The following is a 24,088-nucleotide window of genomic DNA, read 5'->3' on the forward strand; positions in this document are numbered from 1 at the left end:
GAGATACCACAGACACAGAGAGACCTTCTTGTCATAAGGATTCTCACTCTCCCTGTGGGATGTGAAAGTGGTGTGGAATGGAGAGGCTACTATCAAAAGGCATCCTGTCAATAAGAAAGGGATTTCAAAAGGAGCTAAGAAACCATGCCATGTGTAGAATTATGTAGAATAAGCTTTTTACTTGAACATAGGGATTAAGTAGAGCCTTATATTCACTACAGTTCTCCCAAATACAAGCCTTACTTTCCATAGAATAGAATAGGAAATAGAATAGAACAGAACAGAACAGAACAGTTTGGGTTAGAAGGGACCTTAAAGATCATCTAGTTCCAACCCCCCTGCCCTGGGCAGGGACACCTCCCACTAGACCAGGCTGCTCAAAGCCCCATCCAGCCTGGCCTTGAACACTTCCAGGGATGGGGCATCCACAGCTTCTCTGGGCAACCTGTTCCAGTGCCTCACCACCCCCACAGTAAAGAATTTCTTCCCAATATCCAATCTAAATCTCCCCTCTTTCAATTTCAAAACATCGCCCCTCATCCTATCACTACACTCCCTGATAAAGAAGTAGTTACTTACTTCATTTTTAAGCAAGTTAGTTAGTTACTTCATTTTTAAGCCATGCACCCGCCTGCTAAGGCAGAGTAGGTACGTTACGTATAAAGGCACATTGAAAAAGGTCAGCAATAGATTCACAGGGAGATGTGCCACGTGCCCCTGTTTCTTGATGTTTGAAAGTTTAAGCCTGAATACCTCATCTCTTCCAGAAAATAGAGCTTTTCTGAACTTCAGACTTCTGTAAGGGTGCAAGATATTACAAGGCAATTTTAAGTCTGTGTTAGAAGAATCTGTTGCCACCAACTTTTGGAGATTATTTTACTGGAAACTTTTTTTTTTGTAGATAATTGTTGTTGTTTTAGGCAATTGTAGTTAGTACAACTTGCTATTTGGGGTGCTGTTGGGTCTCAGTGCAAGTACAGACTGCTATACGTGTATCCTAAGTGATTCTTCCCTATTCCTCTGTACTTTGTGATAATTAAATTACGGTGTTCATTATGCTTAGGAATATTTGGAATTGCTGAGAGGGTAGGGAGGAAGAACATGGAATTCAGACATGACCCATTTACCAAGCGGTAACAAGTCACTGCAGGTTATCCCATCTTTGGTTACGATTCATGTGCGTGTTCTTAGCCTGCAGCACACACAAACGTAATTCAAGTTGGTTTCGCCCTTAAGGTAACGTCGGTCTGACAATTTGGAAGGGATTACATCTTTGAACCCTTAATCAGATAATTTCCATTTAGCAACATCAGTTCTGCTCGTCGCACTGATAGGCTGCAGCAGTGCCATACAGATAAATGACACATCTGAATTATACCAAGGTTTTTACTTACGCAGGACTGGGGAATAAAAGGGTTTTGTTTGGTTCCAGCTGTCTTTTGACTTGGAGTATCATTTAAAAATGATTAATGGAATTTGTGCACTACTTGAATTTTCTAAACTCTTTTGTGATGGAAGTCGTCTGTTTTGTGGTTTTCTGGAGTAGCTTGGGCAACGTTAATAAAATTTTTAAGTCTGACATCCTTTTTATGTCCTCCTTTTCAAGAATTCAGTGTTTTCAATGGCAAAATTTTCTGTGGCCTCTTGCCTGGATCTGCTAAGTTCTATGAAGTAGAAAGTTGATATTTGTGTTTCATTTTTCATGTTAAGCATAATTAACCAAATTGACTGAATTATTCTGGCAGTGCATTAAGTAATGCGAGCCCTATGCCAGTCCCTCAAATAGGGCTATTTTGGGTGCCCACAGCAACCTCTTTGAACATGCTGATGTTCTGTACTGTAGCTACTTGTTGGTTTGGGTGTTGTTTTTTATTTTTTTTTAAATTACATTGAGTTTCTGTTCAAAAACTGATAGGCAGGACATAACGTATCACATTTGTCTTATCCCAGAGGTTTTCATTCCTTTTCAGACCCCTAATGATTTGCTAGTGGTAAGGCACCGTGCATTTACTGACAGAAGGCATGTTTTGTCTATTTAAATACCTTTCACTGACATCTTTGAAGTAGCCCACAGATCTCCAGCAGTCCGTGGACGGGAGTTGAAAACCACTATATTACCATAATACTGGTTTCTAATCTCAGTTTTCTTTAATTAAAGCTATTTGATCATATTTGTAAATTAAAACTGGATATGCCCGTGTATAGAACAGCAAAGTGAAATATTAACATTGAATCAAGCAACCTTGTTCTCTAGAAAAACTTCAAAAGGCAACACCAGTGGGAGTGCAACATTCAGCCACGGAAACCTGCTAAGGGCAGGACTCAAAATTTGCAACACCTACGTGATGGTTGAGCTCATTGGCCACGGCGCACTGCCTTGAAACTCCGCGTCGTTATTGCATCAGCCTCTCTACAAATCTATTTTTTACAACAACGCCCCAATCCCACGGCTCATGCTCACTTCAGTCTCTTTGGGGCACAAGGTACATTTGACCTCAATGACGCTGCGATTCCAAACTTCACCCTTGATCTCCGTGTAATAGAACTTTTCCCAAAGGGAAATCGAAAGTGGGATTCATCACACCTAACTGTAGGCATCTATCATGAGGTGTTCTTAGCTAAGCTGGGTATCCAGGTCTCGTTAGTCAATGCAGATCTGGTCAGTGACACTGGTGGCATTTAGGTTTGCCTAGTGGGGATGATTATTATTCTAGATTCTTTGCTTGAATTTGTTCCAGCTCTGATGCCGGCAGCTGGCAGGGAATATTCTTGTGATGTTAAGGCCATTTTATAGGAACAGGCAAATGCTGGGTCTGTGTCTGCTGGAAAATGCAGATACATCTTGGTATTGGTATGTTCCTTTCCCTCAGTGAGAAATCAGTGTCAACTACATTGTTGAAAAGGTTCATGGTAAATTTTTAAGAGGTCACATATTTGGCATAGTGTCTGGACAGCTTTGGGGTGTTTGGTATGTCTACCTTTCACAGCCCATTTCATTTTTCAGAAGAACGTGTAGCGTTTGAAATTCTTTAAAAAAAACACCAACAAAGAGCAGCAAAGCAAACCCAACAATTTCTAATACAACACTTAAATGCTTTCCTGGGAACAACAGAAGTAGTTGATAGTTCAGGGTTTTATATCTAATGCTAAGATTTTGTATCCCCTCCCAGTGCACACATTTGTTATTCATGCTCAAAACAAGACAGATATTCACCTGACTTCGCAGCAGTATGCTTTTTTAAAGCTAAAATCCAAAGCTTTCAAATCTATTATCTCTTGAAAGTGCTCCTCCCTCGAAACGAAGCTGGTTTATTGGGTTTAAAGCCTTCCATGCACAGACCTGCCCTCAGCCCTGCTGGGGACCCTCACTTTGTCCCGCTGGCTGGGCCCACTTTGGCCCAGTGGCACAGCCGTGGCTTTACGTGGCCGTTAGCATCGCCACCGCCTGCGGCTCCCGAGTTGCCAGACACGATTTGCCAGGCGCCAACCGCCATGAGGGGAGGAAGATGGGGAGACGGGGCCCCTCAGCCCCTCTCCCGTCCCGGCTGAGGCGGGGTGGCCGCCGCTGCCTGGCGCAAGGCACAGGGTTTCTCCTGCTCTAGCACCACCTGGGGCCGCCGTACCAGCTGGCAAAGCCAAAGGAGGGCCGGGCCGGAGCGCCCGGAGACCGTCCGGGCCCCGAGGGAGCGCCTAGGCCCTGAAGAATCGCCGCCATGGCGCCGGGGGGTGAGCGGCGGCACCGCGCATGCGCCCCGCTCGCCTCCCCCGCGGGTTTCCGCCCGGAGCCGTTTCCCCGTGCACCGTCGCCGCCGCCGCTGCTTCCGGTGTTTCGTTTTTCTCTTTCCGGCCGGTGCGAGGGGGAAGATGGCGTCGCGCAAGGAGAGCTCCGGAGCTGCCGGTGGCGGCTTCGGCTCCTCGAAAGGCAAAGGCAAGGCCGCCGCCACGGGCGACTCGGCCGTCAAGCAAGTGCAGATCGACGGGCTGGTGAGCGGCGGGGCCAGGGCGGGCGCTGGTGGAGGGGGCGGGCGGGCGGCGGCGGCCGCGTGGGGCCGGCCCCGTCCGTGCGGCGGTGGCGCCGCCGGGGCCTGTGCCCGTCCCGGGGCCTGTGCCCGTCCCGGGGCCTGTGCCCGTTCCGGGGCCGGGGTTGCCGTGGTGCCCTGAGAGGCGGGAGCAGTTCCATCCTCCTCCCGAGCCGCGGCCGGGCTCCCCCTGTGCTGTCCCTGGGAGGGGAGCGGCTCCCTTCCTCCTGGAAGCGAAGGGACGGGACAGGAATTAATTGCTTTTAAATATTTGCTTTTTTTTCTTCCACTCTGGTGCCCGGGTTTTTGGTTCTTGCTTGTCGTAGCTTAGGCTGTTGAAAACTCCAGAGGTGTGAGAGAAGGTGAGCACGGTGGGTCCTTCCCTCATCCATCGTGCTTTTTTTGCCTTCTCTGTTAGGACTGCTGATGCCTACTGTGTTTTATTAATACTAAATAAAAGAAAAGGAGGGGTTGAAGGGTTTAGTAGAGAATAGAACCAAGAGGGAAGATTTAGATTAGATATTAGGAAGAAATTTTTCACTATGAGGGTGATGAGGCACTGGAATAGGTTGCCCGGAGATGCTGTGGATGCCCCATCCCTGGAAGTGTTCAAGGCCAGGCTGGATGGGGCTTTGAGCAGCCTGGTCTAGTGGGAGGTGTCCCTGCCCATGGCAGGGGGTTGGAACTAGATGATCTTTAAAATCCCTTCCAACCCAAACCATTCTGTGATTCTATAATAGAGGCGATCCATGCAGACCTTAAGGGGAAGAAGTCAGTTCTTGGCTTTGGTGCTGGATGTTTTTGTGTCAGGTCATGTTTCATACAATTGGTATTACAGTGACGTGAAGTGGGGAAAAAGTAGTTATGTAAACTCCTTAAGGTTGGAAGCATTATTTGTTACTTCTGCATCATCTTTCCCAAATATCACCAGAACACTGTACGGTTGAAGTGTGAGGGAGAATCAGTATACTGGTAGTGAGAAGGAAAATTGTAATTTTGGGGCTTTGAAGCCTAATTGGCATTTATTAGTGATAGTCCCCACTCATTATCCTGGAGTTACGCGGTATAGTAAATGTTTGGGAAGAGGAAGAATAACTTATTTGTCTATAGTTGTTCTTGTGAAAGAGAAAATTTGAATTAATTAGAGTATTTCTGCTGTATTCTGTTCATCTGTCTGTGTATCTGTGGCTATGCTGCACTTAGGATTTTCAAGGAGTGGTGAAAACTGACCAGTCATGAAATGTAGCCCTAAAAACATATCATCTGACAGCAAACTGCTGCTGTTGCAAGCAGGCTAGTGCCAGATGGACAGTGGTGTGTGCTTGTGTGGCTTTTTACTAGCAAGTTTGAGGGAACAAAGAAAAAGGGAATAGTTAAGAGCAGGATACAGGTTGGCACCTTTAACTCCATTTCTGTTGGTGTAAAAGCTGTTTTATCAGTTTTGGACTTAACAACTATTATATTTGATTTCTTTTGTTTCTGCTTTAAGGAAGTAAAGAGAACAGTTCTCTATTGGATATGTAATCTACTTTGTGTACTACTGTTCATTCGAATCAACTGTGAGTGGCCCTGGTGGTCTGCTTCTGACAGTCCAACAAATACCTATGAATACTTTTTGCTTTATGCTTTTGGTTTTTTCCATGTCCTTGTGTATTCTTCTGGTACAGCACAGTGGTGCCTCTTGAGTGGAGTCTGTGCAGAGGAAGGTGGCTTACTGAAAACAGTGGAAAGCTTTCCCCTTTCCACTGTGCAGAAGACATCTTTCAATGGATCTTACACAAAGCATTCTCAGGACACTTAACAGCGTGGTTCACAAAATTCCATGACGCCTGTGGTGAAGTGTTGGCATAAATGTGCTTGATATGTAAACAAAATGGCTCCCATTGCAAGTCCTTAGAATCTCTTACTGAAATTCTGCTAAAATGCTTCTAATATCTTATTTAAATGTCTCATCTGTACTTTCAGAAAGTGATGAGACTTCATCAGTCATCTTGATGATGACCAGGGTGACTACGTGCCAAAACAGGGGACAGACTTTGGTGGGTGTCAAGGAAATTAGTGATCTCTTTCTCTCCACTGGCGCCACATCTCTTGGCAGTGACAGAAGTAATCCTTTCAAATGGGACTGCTTTGAAAGCAAAGACACACTATGTAGTTTTTTGGGGGGGTCTGTGTATGCAAAATAGAAGATGCGTCAGTCTTCTGTGTATATGAGAATGCGAAAGTACTTTTAGGAAGTTTGTTATTTCAGAGGAGCAGTAAAGTAAAAGAAAATCATATTAGTAATGAAGAGAATAAGTTCTGAATCTCTTTTTTAGGGTACTTTTTAAGGTATGTGACCTTAAAACATAATACGTAACAATGCAACAATACCTACGTTTCTGGCATCCTTTTAAATTTGGTACAAGTAGACCATGCTATAGTTAACTTATTTCTTATTTTAATCTGATTAATTCTTTGTTTTATTACGTGATGGTGTAGTTTGAATTTAGATCAAGTAGAATTTTGTTTCGCGTAACACAATAGTAAATTAAAAAGCACTGTCATGGCAGAAGTAAAAGCTAACAATGAAACCCTGACTAATAAGATAGACTAAATCCGCATAACTTCTTAAAATGTTAGTGTTATTAGAGTATTCCACAAAAATAATAGCACCAAAATTTAGGAAGATTAAGGGAGAACTGTGTCAGATTGTAGACACTTGATAACTTGATTGGAGTACCCGAATGATTGTTTATAAAATGCTTCTGAAATTAAATGTGATTAAATTAAATTTCCAATCTTCACAGTTTGACAGAAAGGAGCGGAAAAATACCGGTCTGTACCCTTTTCTATCAGCATTTCTGCTAGATAGTTAAGGTCTCAGTCATCAAATGATACATACGGCTAGCTACTGTATCAGTATGATAATAAGATTCTAAGTATTTTATTCTGTTTTTGATAGCTTGAACATTGTTTTGTTTTCCAGCTCATTTTTGAGAGATCTGTAGCAGACAGAAGTTATCTGTGCATTCAGATGTATTGACAGTTCCAAGTTAGGAATGTTGAATTAGGAATGAGGCACGATGAGCAAAAGTGGATGGTGTTCTTCATTCATCTCAGGAATACAAGGAACGACTGCAGTGTCAAAGAAAATTGTCTCTTTCCAGTTGTTTTTACGACACAGAAAAAGACACTGATTGCGTGTGGATTCTGAGCCACTGATGTTGAGGAGGTTTGTGAAGTAAGGTACCTTTGAGGTGCCCTCTTTTTGGAACTGGTCATCTTCCGAATTATTGAATTGAATGAGCATTGCAGTTTAGACTATGTGATGAATAGAAATAGGAGACTTCTGTTATTTTAAGACAATATTGTGATTTGCTTTTGGTTTATTTAGTAATAAGGATTAGTAGTGGCAGCCTATGCTTGTTCTACAGATCACTGGTTTTAACGCATCCCTAGTGAGCAGGGATGTGGAGTTTATATAAGAGTTTATACAACTGTAAGGGATAACATGTGTTTAGTTGCATATTATGGAAAGTCCTAATATGTCACTGATTTATGCTATCATAAAGTGCTTGTGCTGATTCAGCTTGTATTGGTTCAGCAAACAGTGTCCCATGTGTTTAAGTTTTTACATTGAGCTTTTGTTGATATAGCAGCGTGTCAGAAAAATTATACACTTAATGAATAAACGTCTAATGAGAGCAGTTTCCAAAGTAGTTCTTTGCAAGAAATGTTAGAAATCACAGGGTAAAAAAATGCCTCCACAAACTCACATTTATAATGTGCTTTTTCATTCAGATTCATTTGGATACAAACTCTTTTAAGATTTCATATATTAAGTTTTTTACCATCCTGAGGAAAAAGATAGGAAGATGAGTGTAATTCACCACATTCTGTTGTCTTTGCTTCCTGTTGTGGAAATTTCAACAGTGTATTTGGATAGAGATTCCATCGTGTTCTCTCTTTTTGAGTAGCCCAAAGAAAACTTCTGCTCACAGCAGTAGTGGTCATATGCATATTTCTGTTCTTTTTTGAGGGGGGAGGGCGGAGGGGTGTTTGGCCTTCTGTATGGCTGTAGTTAAGCAACCTTTTCATATTTCCTTTTTTTTTTTTTGCGAGATTAGCATTTACCTGATCACTGAAACTTGTGATGATTACGATTACAAAGAGGTTTACAAGAAATCTTAAATACCTTCTGAAGTTCTTAAAAACAGTAATTGTAAATTTTGTTGTGCGTGTCCATTTGCAATAATTGTAGAAGACCAGATGACGCTTTTAATGTAAGAACTGAAAAAAAACCCCATGCCTGGATTTCTGCAGCTTGGTTTGCAGTAGGCTTTTGAATGTAATTAGAGCTCTCACCTTCTTAAAGCCATTTCTCCATGTGGAGTCCTGTAAGCTTTTTTTTTACCTTGTGTGGATTGCTTTATAAAGGCAGTTTTAGAAGATGAGTGAGCTTATTCTTCAAATAGTCTCTTTATTCTGCTCAGATATCTACTTGGGTGGAGTCCCTAAGAACTTATTTCTTCAAGAGAGGTATCTGTCTTAAGTTTAGTAAAGTAACCAGCAACTTTGGAAGTATAGGTGGAAGAACTTACATATGAACGTGGACATCATATAAGTTTATATTCTATAGGGAACTAGACTCATAATTCCACTGGCTCAGTGTCTTATACCATTGGAACATGTGTGTCTGATGTGGTCACCTCAAGCTGTTTTGTAGTTGTGTTTTAAAAGAAACACAGGATTAAGATCACCTTATGATCACCTTCTGCCATTTGAGAATGTGACAAAACTCAGACATATGAAGACTAAAAATTACTTTGGTTTATTATTAGTTCTGGGACTTCTGCATACCCTCACCTGGCTGGTGGTAGATCAGGGCAGCTAGTTCGAGGTGTACCAGCTGCATTCACAGTTGATTGCAACTGTATTTAATTGCAGGGATGTCACTTAGAGATTGGAAGAGGTGCGGTTGTGACCAGATATCTAGGATTTCTTGTCCCTTGTGAATAGAGACAAAATTTTGTAATCTGCCTTTTCATGGAAAGAAAGGACATGCCTTTTTTTAAGCTTCACATATGGAGGAGAAAGGGTAGCATGGCTCTGGTGTGTGTGTGCAAGGGATGCGTGGAAAGAAATAGTATAGGCTTTCTTCCTGGTTGCTCGTGTGCAACACAATCCCTTTTTCCTGCTGAATGGAGACGTAGCAACAGGTAAAGCAAGGGTTGTAATGCGTAGCTTTTACTACACTTGCTGGAGGCCCTTCTGATGTTTTTTGTGTAGATAGTCAAGTCCAGGTATGTAAGAGAACCATATTATAGCTTGAACATTTGCATATTTCTGACAAAATTAATGGATGTAGTTTAGACTAGGTTGTGCAGGACTTTGTGAGCTGTTTTTTCAATGCTTATAAGCTGACTAGATTTTCAGTTTCATGGTTGTGTGACCCTTCAAAGCAGAGAACTCAAAAGCCACTCTCAGAATCTTCCCCCAAAGGCATAATAATTATTACACATTCTCTGAAATAAATGAAAAGCAGTTGCATTATTTGCTTATCTTTCTCTTTTGTTTGCAAGATGTGTTGGCGGACTTTTGTTTGTTGTATTTCTAGAAATTCTTTAGTGGGGGGTGAATTTTTTGGAATTCACCTGCTGAAATTAGTCAGATTTGGTCACTGACCTTACATTCTTTTCCTTCAGTAGGTAAGGTGCAATAAATCTCAGACTGAAAGTTGATGGATTTTAGAATATTAGCAGCAGATATTCCTTTGGATAGAAAGAAATTTTCAAGTTAGCTGAATAGACATGGCAGTTTTCTTTTAGAGTACCTACCTGTGCAGTCAAGTGAGCTTCTGTGTTAATCCAGGAAAAGAAAAGATACTTGTGCCTTGCTGTTTCTTGCAAGGAGGAAGGCTGGGTTGCCAACTGATTGCATTTAGTGGTGTCAAAATGCAGAATAAGATCCATAAATTAGCAAATTTATTTAGAACATTTATTAGTCTGAGTCGTCTGAATTTGTAAAGTTGGGTATTTTCCTTGTTTCTACAAAACGAATCTTAAGTCTAAACTGCGATTGCACACTTAAAACTTTTGTATCTGTCTCTAAAAATCATATATTTTCTGGGAGTGTGGTTGGTGGTGCTGTATTGTTGATTTATGCAGATAGCTATATTGAAAATAACCTTTCCATGGAATCATGAACAACTGGTTCAGGTTTTTTCATATCTTGGTGTTTGTTTCCTTAAAGCTAACGAGCATCATCTTTCCTCTTTTTTTTAATTCTTTTTCCTGTACTCATTTGGGATCTGCATTACGCCAGGGAGACAATGTAACAAAAAAACATTTCTGGTTTTCTTCGGTGTTATGACTGTGTCATGAAGCACTACTCTGTTGTACAGGGTTTCAGATATAAACCCACTTGTGGAATATTGCTCTTGTCTTTAAAATGCGATTATTTTCTTGTCTTGTAGTGGAAAATTTGAAATGAGAGCGGGGGGAAAAGGAAATACTGTGTTAATTTTGTGCTTATTGGATTAATGATAAAGATACTTGGATTTCTTGCATCTGCAATTTTAAATGAGAGCCATTATAATGATAGAACAGAGTGTAATAAACAAACCTGATTAGTTGCATTTCCTGATGTTTATTATCTCTTAAATAGTAAGGGGTTTTTTTTTCACAATTACTATTCTGCTGTTGCATTTTTTTTATTTGGCCTTTTGTACATATGCACTAGGCTGTAGCCTTTAACTGTACGAGCGCCAAGCGTGTGCTCTGTAGTACCTTTGCATCCTTTCTCTCGCACGGCAAAGTGAGTAAATGAGGCAAAGAGGGTGAAGGAACTCGTGTACTAAAGTAACTCTGCTGTGACCCTGAGAGCAGATGGAGCGAGTTAGTTTGTTGTCATTAAAAACTCTTGTCATCCAGTTTGCTGCATTATTGCAATGGAATTTTGCAGGGTAACCTTGTTTCGTGTTTGTAATAACTTCAGCATTTGCTTTTGCAATATTAGTGTTCTTTTCAACAAAATAATCCTATGTATGATAACATTATGTAGGCTCAATATTACATTGCTTTACTGGAAGTGGCAGGCTGATGGCTGTAGGGTGTTGTGAGACTTCCGTTGTTTTTCTTCATTTACAGATTTCCCATTACTATGTAGCCTCATCCTGCAAACTTGTACTCTTGGGTAAGCTTATTACTGGGATATACAAAAGTTTAATTTTGTATAAGGAAGCAGCCTGTGGATTCTCCAGTTTTTAAATTGTCTAGTGTTGGAAGTACCAGGAGAGGGTGTAGTCCTATGAAGAGACCCTGAATTTCCATCAAAGCTTGGAGACTTTTCTAGAAGGCTTTTGTAGTGAAACTTCTAAACCTGCTCAACTGTCTAAAATTGCACTTTGTAAAGGCCTCTTGTGCATAGTTGTGCAGTTCTCACAATTTTAGTAGTGATACCAGGCAAGATAAAAAACTGTAAAAGCAGAGATGAACTCGTGTATCCCTCGGAGATGTAAGATCAGACAGGATAAGTAACATTTTTACTAAATGAACACAAAAGCTTATGTAATATAGAAATTGAACTAATATTCAAAAACAATTACTCCATATGGTGGATTGTGGGTCGTCTCTGACCATTAGTATGTAGATACTGGGTATATGGGAACTTTCTTCTGGGAAAATAACAGCTGTGGGTGGGTTGGGAGATGGGGATCTTTTAGCAAAGCAAGTGTGCTGGCTGCTAGACCAAATAAGTGTTTTTTATTAATCAGGTTTGCCTTCAGAGTAGTCACACGGAAATAGCTGTTACTGGGAAGCTATTTCATTCTTTGCAAATCCTCTGCATGAGGATATTAGAGGAAGGAGAGTAAAAGTGAAGGAAGATAATTCCTCATTGAACTAAGTCCTTAAGCACCAATATATGACTTTTTTTTTTCTTTTTAAAATCCTAACCTCTTGAATTTATGTATGCATTCAGAAAATTATATCCACTGAAGCTTTCGGAGAACACAGTGTTGACAGACTGAATAAGGTTTTCTTATACATTTCTCTTGCATAATAATGTATCTGGAGTCTTAACAACATGTTAAAGCATTAATACGCACCTTGCATTTATTATTTTGTTAATGGGAATTAAACCACTGTATATGAATTCTGTTTACGCTTACGCCCATTGCACACAGATTTTATTTATTTTAGAAAGTATCAAAAGTTATGTGGACTTCTTGAAACAACTATAGGTTTCTATTCCTTTATCTTCATAGCTGCTGATGTGGAAAGCCTTAATACTAGTAACAAATTGCTATACTGTAGTTAATGAATATTGCTAGAACTTTCAACAAAAGCCTTTATGGGTAGCAATGGGTGAGGCATCCCTAATTCTTTAGGCCATCAAACTCTGAGATGAGGGTTAGAGGCCATGTTAGTACTCAAGATGGTCTTCTAATGCCAGGTAATATTTGTTCCAGCTACTTAATTCTGTGAGTCTTTGAATATATATTTAGCTGCATGTTTTAAAGTTTGTATAGGACTTAAGCTAAACCTTAAGATATCCTTGTCAATTTATCTGAATTAAATATAAACACACATTAGCCAAAACATAAATATGTCAAGAAAAAGGTTAGAAGTTGTAGACCTTGTTTGCATTTGTGTTTGCACCAGTGTGACTATAGTACAGCTGTTTCTCTTGTGTGATATGACTGATTTACTTAAACATTGTTACTGTAAGCTTCATTACATCATCCTTGATTTGGTGGTGATGTAGCGTGCCTAATGGTTTGTATTCTCATCTATGGTATGTAGAGGGTTTTTTATTAATTTTTTTTTAACATAGATAAAAGCTTGTGAGTCTACCTTCTTTAAAACAAACAAACAAACAAAAAAACCCCCCAAAAAACCAAAAAAACCAAAAAAAACAAACCACCACAAAACAACAACCAAAACCCATGACCAAAAAACCTCCAAACAAAAAAAAACCCCAAACTCTAAATCCTATCAATTATTGAACTGTTTTTCAATAGTTACTCTACTCACATCTGTGGTATTTAAGATGCTTGTGCCTTGTTTTGTTATTACCAGTCATTTTTGTCCTAAGTGCATGTGAGATACCTTCATCTGTTGATAGGGAAGGCCTAGTTAGCTTCTTGGGTGAGAATTTTTTTAGGATGATTTGTCTGATCATAGTAAATAAAACAAAACAACATCATGTTTACTGGAAATCAGTTTTTGAGGCTCATCTTGAAAATGTTCTTTGAAGCACTTTTTTTAAAGATTTTGACCCTCTTGGGAGGAAAACAATCAAATCTGGTAGTATTTGGGTACCTCTCATTTTAAGTTGGTAATACCAGGGAAGCCTATATTAAACTGGCTAGAAATTTTGATGTTTTCTCAGCTTGTGATAACTGTGCTGTTCCTAGCTTTTCTCATCGTTTCTTTCCCTCTCCTTTACCCTTTTTGAAGACTTGGCAAAAACGCCTGGACTGTGTGCTCTGCCTGCTGTTCTCCGTACGGTTTCCTGACATTGCAGAGCTGTAGAACGGTATTTTAGGCTATGACGTCCTTCTGGCTGTATGGTGTTGTATGTGTCCTCCAAAGGAGTTTGAATGGAATTTTAGTTTGAAGTTTAATCTCTTTGACTTTTCCCTGATTGGTTTCCCTAAAAATTTAGATCAGGCTAAGCTGACGCTGAGAGTTAGTGTGTGAATTGAATACTAGCTTGATGTGTTCACGGATACCTTGAACCGTGGAGAAGACAGAAGTGTTTTGTATTAGTTGGGTGATATGTATATACTTTCTGTTAATTTTCAGGTACACTGAGTTGCATGAATATAACCCAGAGGGGAACTTCTGACATTCAGAAGAGAAAGCATTGATGGGTATTAGCAAGTTGAACCTCCTTGGAATATAACACTTCCCATTTCTCAGGCTTAGTGAAGTTCTGAGGCTATAACTGCCATTTGTCTTTCCCACCCCTTCTCCCCTCCAGCTGGCTACCTCCGTTCGTTACACTTCAGCAGGACAGTTAATGGCACTCTATGGGTAACGTCCCACAGTGTCTGACCTGCTGGATTTTCTGGGTTCGCTTTGTCTGTTACCAGAGTGACAGTGGTACAAATCAAAGCGGTAAAGAGCTGAATGAAGTGTGCCAAGAATATTATCTGTTTTCTGTGCTCTTTATGCCCCTTCTTACATTGGCACATTTCTGTTTAAAGCAAAATAAAAAAGATCTGTTGGTTTTTCTTTTTTTTTTGTTGTTTTGCTAATCTGAGGTTCATTCAGTTCTGGATCCGTGAGTGCTTTCCTCTAGCAAGGAAGAAAAGAAGAGACATTTGTGGTTTGCTTTTAATTGTAAACTCTTGTACTTGCTATTGATTTAATTCTTAAATATAGACACTATCCCTTTTGAGATTTCTTAATCTGAAACAGGTAAAGTACCCACATCATGGTGGTCTGAGGATTAAAATTTCAGTGTGCCCTGCCAATGGATAGCAGGTATACTTGCTAACAGAGCACAAACTTCAAATGATTTGTAAGAATGCATCGGTGCACTCAGCGTCTACTAAGTGTCATGGTAAGTGTACTCTAGTGAGGCATTTAAAACTAGAACATCTGGTCTCACTTCATACCGTGAAACTAGTGTGCTGACAAAAGGAGTTAATCTAAATGTGGAGGTGGTTTAAATGTTTGAGCAGCGTTACACTTCAAGACTCGAAGGGGAAAATATTATTTCAAAACATCCTTTTTTTTTTTTTTTTTTTTTGCTGTGTGCAAGGAGAAATAAAGTGTTGCCCTCCACACTACTGTCATTAACAGTTAAACGTCTCATTATTTTTTGTTCCAACTATATGCATATCAAACTGGTCTCCTGCCTTGTAATTATGTATGCATAGCTGTTGAAAACAGTAAATTGTGCTTTTTGTCATACCTATTTGGCTGTGTTAATACTAAGGAAAAGAATATTTCAACCAACCACTTTTCAAATACTTTACTACATTTTAGGGATTAAAATATTACGTCAGAACCGAATGAGACAATAAGCATTACCTTTGTGTCTGATTTAGGTGTTAATTTTGGGTTGGGTGTCTACGAGAGGGGAGGTGACACTTGCTGGCTTTGCTGAGACGATGCGTCGTGTCCTCTTGCATGCTGAAACATCCTTAAATATTCTCATTTGGTTTTCAATTTATTGTAACTAAATTAAATCTTTACAGCTGACATGCAGCATGGTATAGTTGAGGGAAGCGTATGAGATACAGCAGGCCACGGGCAGAAAAATGGCATGTACAGATGTTGAAAGTCCCTTCATGGTGTGTATAAAATGAACATCTTTTATGCATTGTTATGCCTTAGGACTTTTTCTTCTACCTTTCAAATGAATCTTGCAGGCCTTGGGAGAGGTCTTGTAAGAAGAGAAACAAGTCTTCTGTTTTTTCTAGTCTTTGAAAGAAGAGAATGCATTTTCAACTTATTGTTGCTGTAGTCTTTTTTTTTTTTTTAATGAATCTTTGCCAGAGACATTTTTTGGATGTGATTACTTTGTATGTTTTTCTATATTTAAACACATGCTCAAAATACATTCTCAATGATGATAGTCTTGAGCATGCTGTCCTTTCATATTATTTTTTTTTTTGATCTTCAGGCAGTGTTAAGATTGCAGAGATGTGATACCTGCTTTAACAGCAATGCTTAGCAGTTACATTATGTTACTGCATAATAGTATGTTAATGGAAAGTAAATATATTGTTAATGTAATAAATTGGAAAATCTCATGCCTGTATAGTAAGAATTCTTGTTAGTATTTTGTAAGATTATCCAATAGTCTAAAATTGAGAATGCAAAACAAAAACAGTGTAACTGGTTTAACTTTAATAATGTCTTTTGTAACATGCATACACAAGGTTATTTAGGAGTAAGTGTGGAAATATTCTTGAATGACTTGTATGTGGATGTATATTTAAGATAAGCACTTTGTTCACTTTTGGGGGGGGCTTAATCTAATTATAAAGTTAATAAAGACGCTTATTTACTCACTGGAATTTGAAGATGCACCTGAATTTTGCTGCGTACATACAATAACAGGCTAATTCTCTTCTATAAACCTTTGTTCTTTTACTGGAAAAGAAGGGTTAGGATGTTGCTGTGAGCATATGAGGCTTGTCAGTCTCTGCCTTTGTTCTGCTTAAACGTCTTATCCTGCTTTGCAGTCCATTTGCTGTACATCCTTCCCATTCCATGGAGCCCCATGTCTGTGCAATACACAATATCTGTACCTAGTCCTGTTAAAGAGGTGTTGTGCCCATTTAGTGTTTATGATGCTAGTTGGAGGTGTAAGTCACTTCTTGTCGGTCTTTCTTTTTTATGCATATCTGAGGAAAACAAGCAATCTCATTGACAAAATTCTTCATTAACGTAGGGTTGAGTTTTAAGACTCAGGTTTTTTTTGCTATTACATTACCATCAATGCAAAAACCTCACTGTTTTAAAGCTTTTTGAACTTCGGATGACATACAGGGTATTTACTGCAGCTATCCTATGGCTTTTGGGGAACAATCTGAAAGCTATACTGCTTTATCCATTGGTGCTTTCAGTGGTAAATTTAGAATGGTTGTTTTAAATCTTACTGTCACAGAGTTGTTATTAGAAATGGAGCTCTTCTAGAAGCGGTTTTCACGTGGCCATGTTCAGGTAGATGGTGGTACAAAGGCAAGTCTTATCTCTATAGGAAAGATGGGGAAGCTGAAGCTTACCAGCAATAACTGACTTTCATGTTTTTTTCCTCAATTTTATACTTTAAGTCAGCAGGAAGACCGAGACTTGGTCCACCTCCATTCCCTGGATTGCTGTACCCGTTACTAGGAGGATCTGTCTCTGTTGCAGCCCCTTAGTGCATAACCAAGCACTTGCCAGAAAGGATCAGTGCTTGAATGTGGAAAAAACGGTTGCACAAAAGGTTATAAATTATTAAAATGACGTGGAAGTCATGTCCAGTAGGGATTTTACTGCTTACTTGGAAGCATCTGTTGAATGCATATAGAACTCATGATTTTAAGACACACCCTTAAATAGCGTATGTATTCCAGTTCTGTTGTGTAGGGTATGGTCTTTGAAAAAGATCGGTAGCCTCAGATCACCCCCCACTCCCTCCTCCCCATCTATCTCTGTCCTATTTTCCTAATTTTTGAAGGTCAAATAGATAAGGGTGACTGTCTTGCAGTTTTTCTGCAACTTCAAAATGATAACTGTTTGGCACAATCTGATTAAAAAACAGGCCGTTAAATAAAATTTGCTACTGCTGATTTTGGCTGTCATCTTTAAATCTTTTCTTATAGGAAGCTGCTAGAAGTTGATGCTGACAAGAAAACCTTTTACTTGCAAATACACCACTAGCTCAATAAGCATGGTGAATATTTGAACAATGATGATTCACTAGTACCCAGAATATACATATTGACTGTATGTTGAAGTGTAAGTTTAAGGCTCTAGTGTGTCAAGTGGAAGATGTTGAAACTGTGCCTGCCTTTACAGCTTCTGTATGATTTCCATATGTTGTGCTCTACAGGAGTGTATTCGTCAGCTTTCATTCTTGAAATCATGGTTAGGTATCGAATTCATTAAAAATAATAAATATAAATTGTATTGGCAATTTACAAAAAACGCCTGAAGTACGGAATGTTTTCAAAAGATTTGAGTTCAGTGAGGCTTGTGAAATAGGAGAAATAATACAGTAAGTAGTCCTGGGGAAATGCTCTGTCCCACTTGTAACTAGCAGAATTTTGGATGTTAATCTTATTACAGCCCTATCGCTGTCTCCTAACAGTGTGCTAATAACATCTAATGCCCTGCTGCTTGCACGATTGAAATCCTGGGGCTGCCTTACGGAAATGTTTCTACAAGGAAGTGGTTCTGCGGTGCCTGTGGCCCTGATGGTTTCCATGGGAATGAGCATGAACCCGTGTACTGTGAAATGTGTTATGAAACTTTGTGCTGCGGAGAAATACATTATACCAGTGTGTGAACAGGGCAATGGAGAATTTAAATACACAAATGTAATGGTGCATTTTTCCTTACGTTGAGGCAGTATTTAAAGTGTACTAATGGTTTGCGAACAGCCATGGAGATGCGTGTTACCCTGAACTCTTGTGCAGTCTGAAAAAAATGAAAATGTAGCAGGACAAAAATCAGGAAGAAATTGGCCTGTTAGGTACAACACACCTCGAGTAACATTTTTCTATGTTTCTGCGTTTTAATAAACTTTGCTTTTCTTCACTGTTTAATGACTATTTCCTTTGGTGCACTGCGGTTTGTGTTTAACTTCTTCCCTTTGCAAGAACAAGCAGCTCGCTTGGAGGTGAGTAAATAAATGACTTAAACAGATGTTTCATGGCACCTGCAAGACATTAGCTGATTAACGTAAATTCCTGATAAGAGTTGAGGAAAACCACAGCCTATGAAAAACCAACAGACCTCTAACCAAAACCCAGTAATCTCCCCTTTTAATGTTGTATTTGTCGAGAAACAGGTTTAGTGTCTGCACTATTTCAGTTCTTCAGGCTGAATTCCACCTACCTATTTGTATCAGTAGCAAAATCTTTTTCATTTTGTGTTTTAGATGAGATTTTTACCCGTTTTAGTTCTAGGTATTAACTAATGCTTTGTTTCGTGTCCTGTCTGGTTTTATGTAAAATTAGTGATTTCTGTAATTTGGCCTCTTTTTTTTTTTTTAATAGGCTTTATAGTTTTTTTTTTTGTTTGTTTGTTTGTTTGTTTTTTAAAATAAAAAAATCCCTGCAGCTTTTGAAGTATCCCGGTAATAAAACGAGAAGCTAACCCACGTGTACAGCAGCTGGATGTACTTCAGTAAATACAGCGTATGTGCCAGTCCCTTGGCAGTGCCCTGTGTGAGTGACCATGCTGGGGCTGCTGGAAGGTGCAGGTCGCTGCATCGCCATAGAGGAAGGCCCTGTTCATGTTAGAGTGGGTTTCCCTCTTAGAGTCATAGAATTGTCTAGGTTGGAAGGGACCTTTAAGACCATTGAGTCCAACCATCAACCTAACACTGCCAAAACCCACTGCTAAACCGTGTCCCTCAGCACCACGTCTGTCCGTCTTTTAAATACCTCCAGGGATGATTCCACCACTTCCCTGGGCAGCCTGTTCCAGTGCTTAACAACCCTTTTGGTGAAGAAATGTTACCGAATATCCAATCTAAACCTCTCCTGGTGCAACTTGGGGCCATTTCCACTTGTCCTTCTTGCTTGAAGGGAATTCTAGAGCTGTTGAATTCCAGCAGTTTGGAAGTAGTTCTTAAAAATGGAACGAAACAACTGAAACTGTGGATGCTTATTTTAGGTGGGACATTACCTGGTGGTGGTTTAAGCTTTGCATGCAGTTTGTGTTGACCGTATGGCTGAGATACGTGTAATCTGTGTAACAGTTACAGAAGGTGAAACAGGAACCGAATGTCTACTTTTTCTAGACTGAGCTTCAGGGTGAGCAAGGTACAGCTTTTCCAGCTGTGCCCCAAAGAGTGCACACAACCAGTTAATGTTCAGGAAGGAGGCATAAAATGCCTCTTGGCCTGTCACTGACTTTGAGTTGTGCTTTGAGTCAGCGGCTTACTGAGATAAAACAGCACGGTATATTCCATGTAGCTTAATGCTATGCGTGGATATTATCACCTACTTTGTCCTTTTGCAAAACAAAACCACAGGAGAGTGTGTTGAGTTGGATGGCTGTAAGCACATTATGAGGCAGGAGGTAATATGGAAAACCATTAAGGTTCCTATAATTATAGGTTGGTAGGGTTCCTAAACCAAGTAGAAGTAACTGAAAATATTGATGTTAAATCAATAATCTGTTACGATTTGAGTAGTTTTCTTCAGCTTGATGTACATATTGTGGAGCTGCACTACTTTTTGAAGGTTACTGTTGTTCCCTTTTGTACATAATAATCAGAAATCTTGAGGTTTACAGACTAAGCGGGTGATATGGTACCAACTGACGTAATAAATCACCCAGGGAACAAAAAGCTTTAGGTGCTTTTCATATGCTTCCTAATAATCAAAAGTATTCAAATAATACTGGAGCACGTAACATCCCCCCACCCAGCCAAAAAAAAAAAAAAGCCCTACAGTTCAAGATGGAATATTCTCCGTTCAGTCATTCAGTTCAACATGGATTTCCAAAACAATTTGGTACTGAGGACCTACATGAGACAAAACTAACGGAATCCTATGTTTTATAATTTCAGCGTTAAAATAGTTAAAATATATGTAGTGTCCCCTGCTTGAGGCCCACCTCAGACCAGCTGAGTTCAGGCTCAGCTCCAGGAAATTTCCACTCTCACGTCAAAAAAGAGATTTTGATATTTGCACCTGATTGAGATGGTATGAAATGGCACGCATCATTCTGTTATGCGTTCTATATAATTATTGTTCTTAAGCCCCAAATTTCTGGCAAGTTCAGAACTAAGATTTTAACATCTGGTGTTTATTACCTGCTGAGTGACATAAAATGTAAGCATACTATTCCAAGAACTGTATTTTCAAAGGCTTTGTAGATGTTGGTGTTGGGGCTCTAGCCAGTCAAGATAAAGGTAAAACATTGTGGGGCGTTTGAGGCCTTCTGTCCAAAGGATGACTATTATACTTGCTAGATAGAACAATGAGGGCTAAGACTCGTTATTTCTGAACTTGCTGTTCAGAAACAACACTTTTTTAAAGTTGCCTTGGTTTTCAGGTCTACTCAGTGTTGTCCTTTTGGTCGTAGATTTTGTACAGTATGTTCAGATTAAATATCTCTCTGCTTACTTGTCAGGGAATTAAAATAGCTTTATTTTTGGCCACCAATCATAGTTAAAGTTGAAGATACCTGTCAAAACAATTACTTTAAGATGTTGAAGGTCCTAATGGAAAACAATAATTTTTCTTTTTACTTCTCCTGACATAAAATTGGTCTAAGTTCTAAGAGCTTTTATTCCAAAGTTGAGCATGAGGAAGAAAAGAATAAATGTTTAGACATCAGTCATGTCGGAATGGTCAAAAAATCAGCACTATTGAATAAGAAAACTTAGAAAAAATTCAAAAATCTCTGCAGATGATCTAGAATATGCACGTAAGTGAATTCAGGGTTTGATTGTCAGTAGGGATTGTCATATTTATCAAGATTAGTATAACATGGAAAATTCAACTTCACCTCTAATTTTCAGTTCTCCTCATGGCATGACTTTATGTGGTGGCAGTCTTGCATCATGTAGCTTCGTATCCAACACCTGAAAGGACTACGGTATCAACCTGATTTTGTGCTTTTGACGTGGTATCTGTCAGTGCTTTCTAGAACATGTTTCTGTGGACTGTGCTGATTAAGTTGGAATTTTTTATGTGTCATTGTAAACATCTGTCTCCTTAATCATCCAGAGGAGAGCGTTATGTGTATTAGACATATGTTTTCTTACTCTTGACCATTGCAGTGGTATCTTTAATTTACTGCAGAGCTCCTTTTCTCCTGGCAGGAAAGTTGAGAGACTTTGTTACTGCCTTATCAAGTGGTGCTATAGCCAGGAGACAGATCAGCTCAAGGCAAGTTTTTGCTTGGTCAGCTTCCAGAACTTCTCATTTGTAAGTGTAGGAAAAGCATTTGTTTGCAGTGTGTCTATAGCAAAAAAACCCAAACCAACCCCAAACCCCCAAAACCCCCAGCCCCCCAAAAAACCTGCCCCACCTCATCTGGAACTACTAAAAAATGTTAACGTTGTACATGTTTCGCTATATCTTGCTCTGGATTTCTCTCTCTTCCCATCCCACAAGTCTTTGTTTAAAAGCAAAGCTGTTCTGCACTTACCTGAGGATTTCAGAACTCTCTGATTTTTTTAATCAAATTTCATTTTTGCGTAGCTAACTTGGTAAAGTTTCATCACAACGCAGCTTGTAGATTTGCTTTTGGTGTAGTGTGAGCTAGGGAAGCAGGCAGGGCACTAAATTAGCACAAAATTTGATGCGTAAAATTTGGTATGTCTTTTTTTGGATAGTATTAAATAAATTAACTCTCTTTTTTCCAGAGGTGCTGTATATGGTCTAGAGGTAGGTGTCCCTGCCCATGATCTTTAACTAGATGATCTTTAAGGTCCCTTCCAACTCTAACCGTTCTATGATTTTATGTGTGTCAGGTAGACGTCTTGATTCCAGGTATCCTTGAGTTTAGCATAATTAAAACTCAATTGCATGAGTCGTTGTTAGTAATCATTGTTGAGATCTATCCATTTACAAAACTACATTAACAGTTCTCCCTTGAACTTGGTCTGTGCAAGGAGTTTAAGTAAAATTGCTCATGCTGTAATGCTTAAATGTAAAAGTTTGTGGTTTGAGTTTTAAGAATTCATATGGAGAAGGCTCCATGTGTGATACGGATGTATTCAAAATATATCAGACACTATTAGTGGTAATAGCTTTCAAGCGTCTTTTGCAGAGCTAAATATTGATCACAGTTTTTCAGTAGTGTTAAATATGGAGAGGATGTGGCGTTGTGGCATCTCCCACATTTGATGCCCGTGTCAGTTATGGTTGGTTTGAAAACAGCTACATAACACAGTCTTATTTACACTCTCTCCCCATCCTCTCCCCAGATGCTGGCAATTGGTGCTAGTGGTTGTGCCGACAAAGCTTTCTTGGGTGGGAAAAAATGTTAAGCGTTCAAAAGGGCTTAAATACTTGATTTAAGACTGTAAATCAGCTTGTTACATCGTGTATCCAGTGGGCTAACAGAAGCTCTCTCATGTTTGATAGCGCATCTGTAAGGCACAGCACAGGTACTGGAAATCTGCTTTCAATGTGGTGTCTTTCAGCTCTCTGGGACACATTCATAAACGAATCTTCAGTGCTTTGATTTGCTGTTGTCTCTTTTCAGAGAAATACAGAAATGTGCATCTTGGCATATTCGTGTCCTTACAGTGGAATCTTCCCAGGACCGCCCCAAAGGCTTATTATACTTCAGCTGGCAGTTTATGTTACAGGTATTTCTGTAATGAGATACAAACTTCTGAAGTTAACAGCTGTGATGTCGGGATGTAGCCAAAGTTAAAATTTGGCATTATACTCCTACAGCTAAAATATCTATCTTTGAAGTTTTTAATAGTTTCAGAATGGTTCTTTTTTGTAGTATGACTGTGTTCATGTTTGAGCAGTGCTTTGAAGATTTGAAGATTAGAAACACAGCTGAAGTGCAAACTTTTTTTTTTTGCCTTTTTTTGTTAATTGAGGATTAATGGCCATTAAAATCTCACAAGTGGCTACTCCAAGTGATTAAATTGCTTTGGTTTTTTGAACACTAAATTTACAAGGCTGTGGGACTCTTGAGTTTTATTTAGCAGCTATTTGTATATTCTTTTCTAAAGAGTCTTTCTGTACCTAAATATTTCTTACATAATAAATCAAGCTTCATACAATCATTGAGTTATGTGTTCAGAGGTATCAGAATTTAGAAATTTGATTTTTTTTTTTTTTTAACAGTAAGTCAAATTACTTGATATATTTTCTACTTGAATACATAGCCTTTCCTGGTTAGCCAGCTGCATTACTTAAATAGCAGTAACCGTTGAAATGTGGTTTGGTTACTGTTAATTTTATGTAGCAACGGTGTAGCAGTGAAGGGTCCAAGGGTATTTAAAAACAATTATAGTTTGTACAAAGAGGCAATATCTTTTATTAGATTAATAGGTAAATAGGAATTGTAAGTAGTATTTGGAAAGTGAATCAGCATTGGATGAAAGATGGGTTATTCTGATGTTCACTTAGATTTTTCTGGGATTTTTTTTTCCTGTGTCATTTGGAAAAATTGATTTGTATTTCTTAGTGTGTTGTGTTACTTGCGTTATTTATATTAACACTTCTTACATTTATTTTCAGAACAATAAAACTATTCTGATTCTGTTCTTATGCTTCATCATAACATCTTTTTGGGGAAATTTCTAGATACACGTTAGGGTTTTTTTTTGGGGGGTGCGTGCATGGTTTAATCAATGTAAAGTGTTGGTTTGTGCAGTGAAATCAGGAAATGTCATGACACTGTCATTTGTATAGTGATCAGTTCTTC

The 24,088-nt window shown here is 39.2% G+C and overlaps 1 protein-coding gene across 1 annotated transcript in view; it reads left to right on the top strand.

Annotated features, from left to right (window-relative positions):
- Positions 1 to 3,827: 3,827 nt before the first annotated feature.
- EIF3H (eukaryotic translation initiation factor 3 subunit H) overlaps positions 3,828 to 24,088 on the top strand; it is an 89,512-nt gene continuing 69,251 nt past the window's right edge. The window contains exon 1 of the mRNA XM_054192730.1: positions 3,828 to 3,984. Coding sequence (XP_054048705.1) covers positions 3,865 to 3,984 — 120 coding nt within the window. The 5' untranslated portion in view covers positions 3,828 to 3,864. The remainder of the gene's footprint in view (positions 3,985 to 24,088) is intronic.

This window comes from Rissa tridactyla, chromosome 2 (assembly GCF_028500815.1).
Source record: "Rissa tridactyla isolate bRisTri1 chromosome 2, bRisTri1.patW.cur.20221130, whole genome shotgun sequence".
In the NCBI taxonomy this organism is placed as follows: Eukaryota; Metazoa; Chordata; class Aves; order Charadriiformes; family Laridae; genus Rissa; species Rissa tridactyla.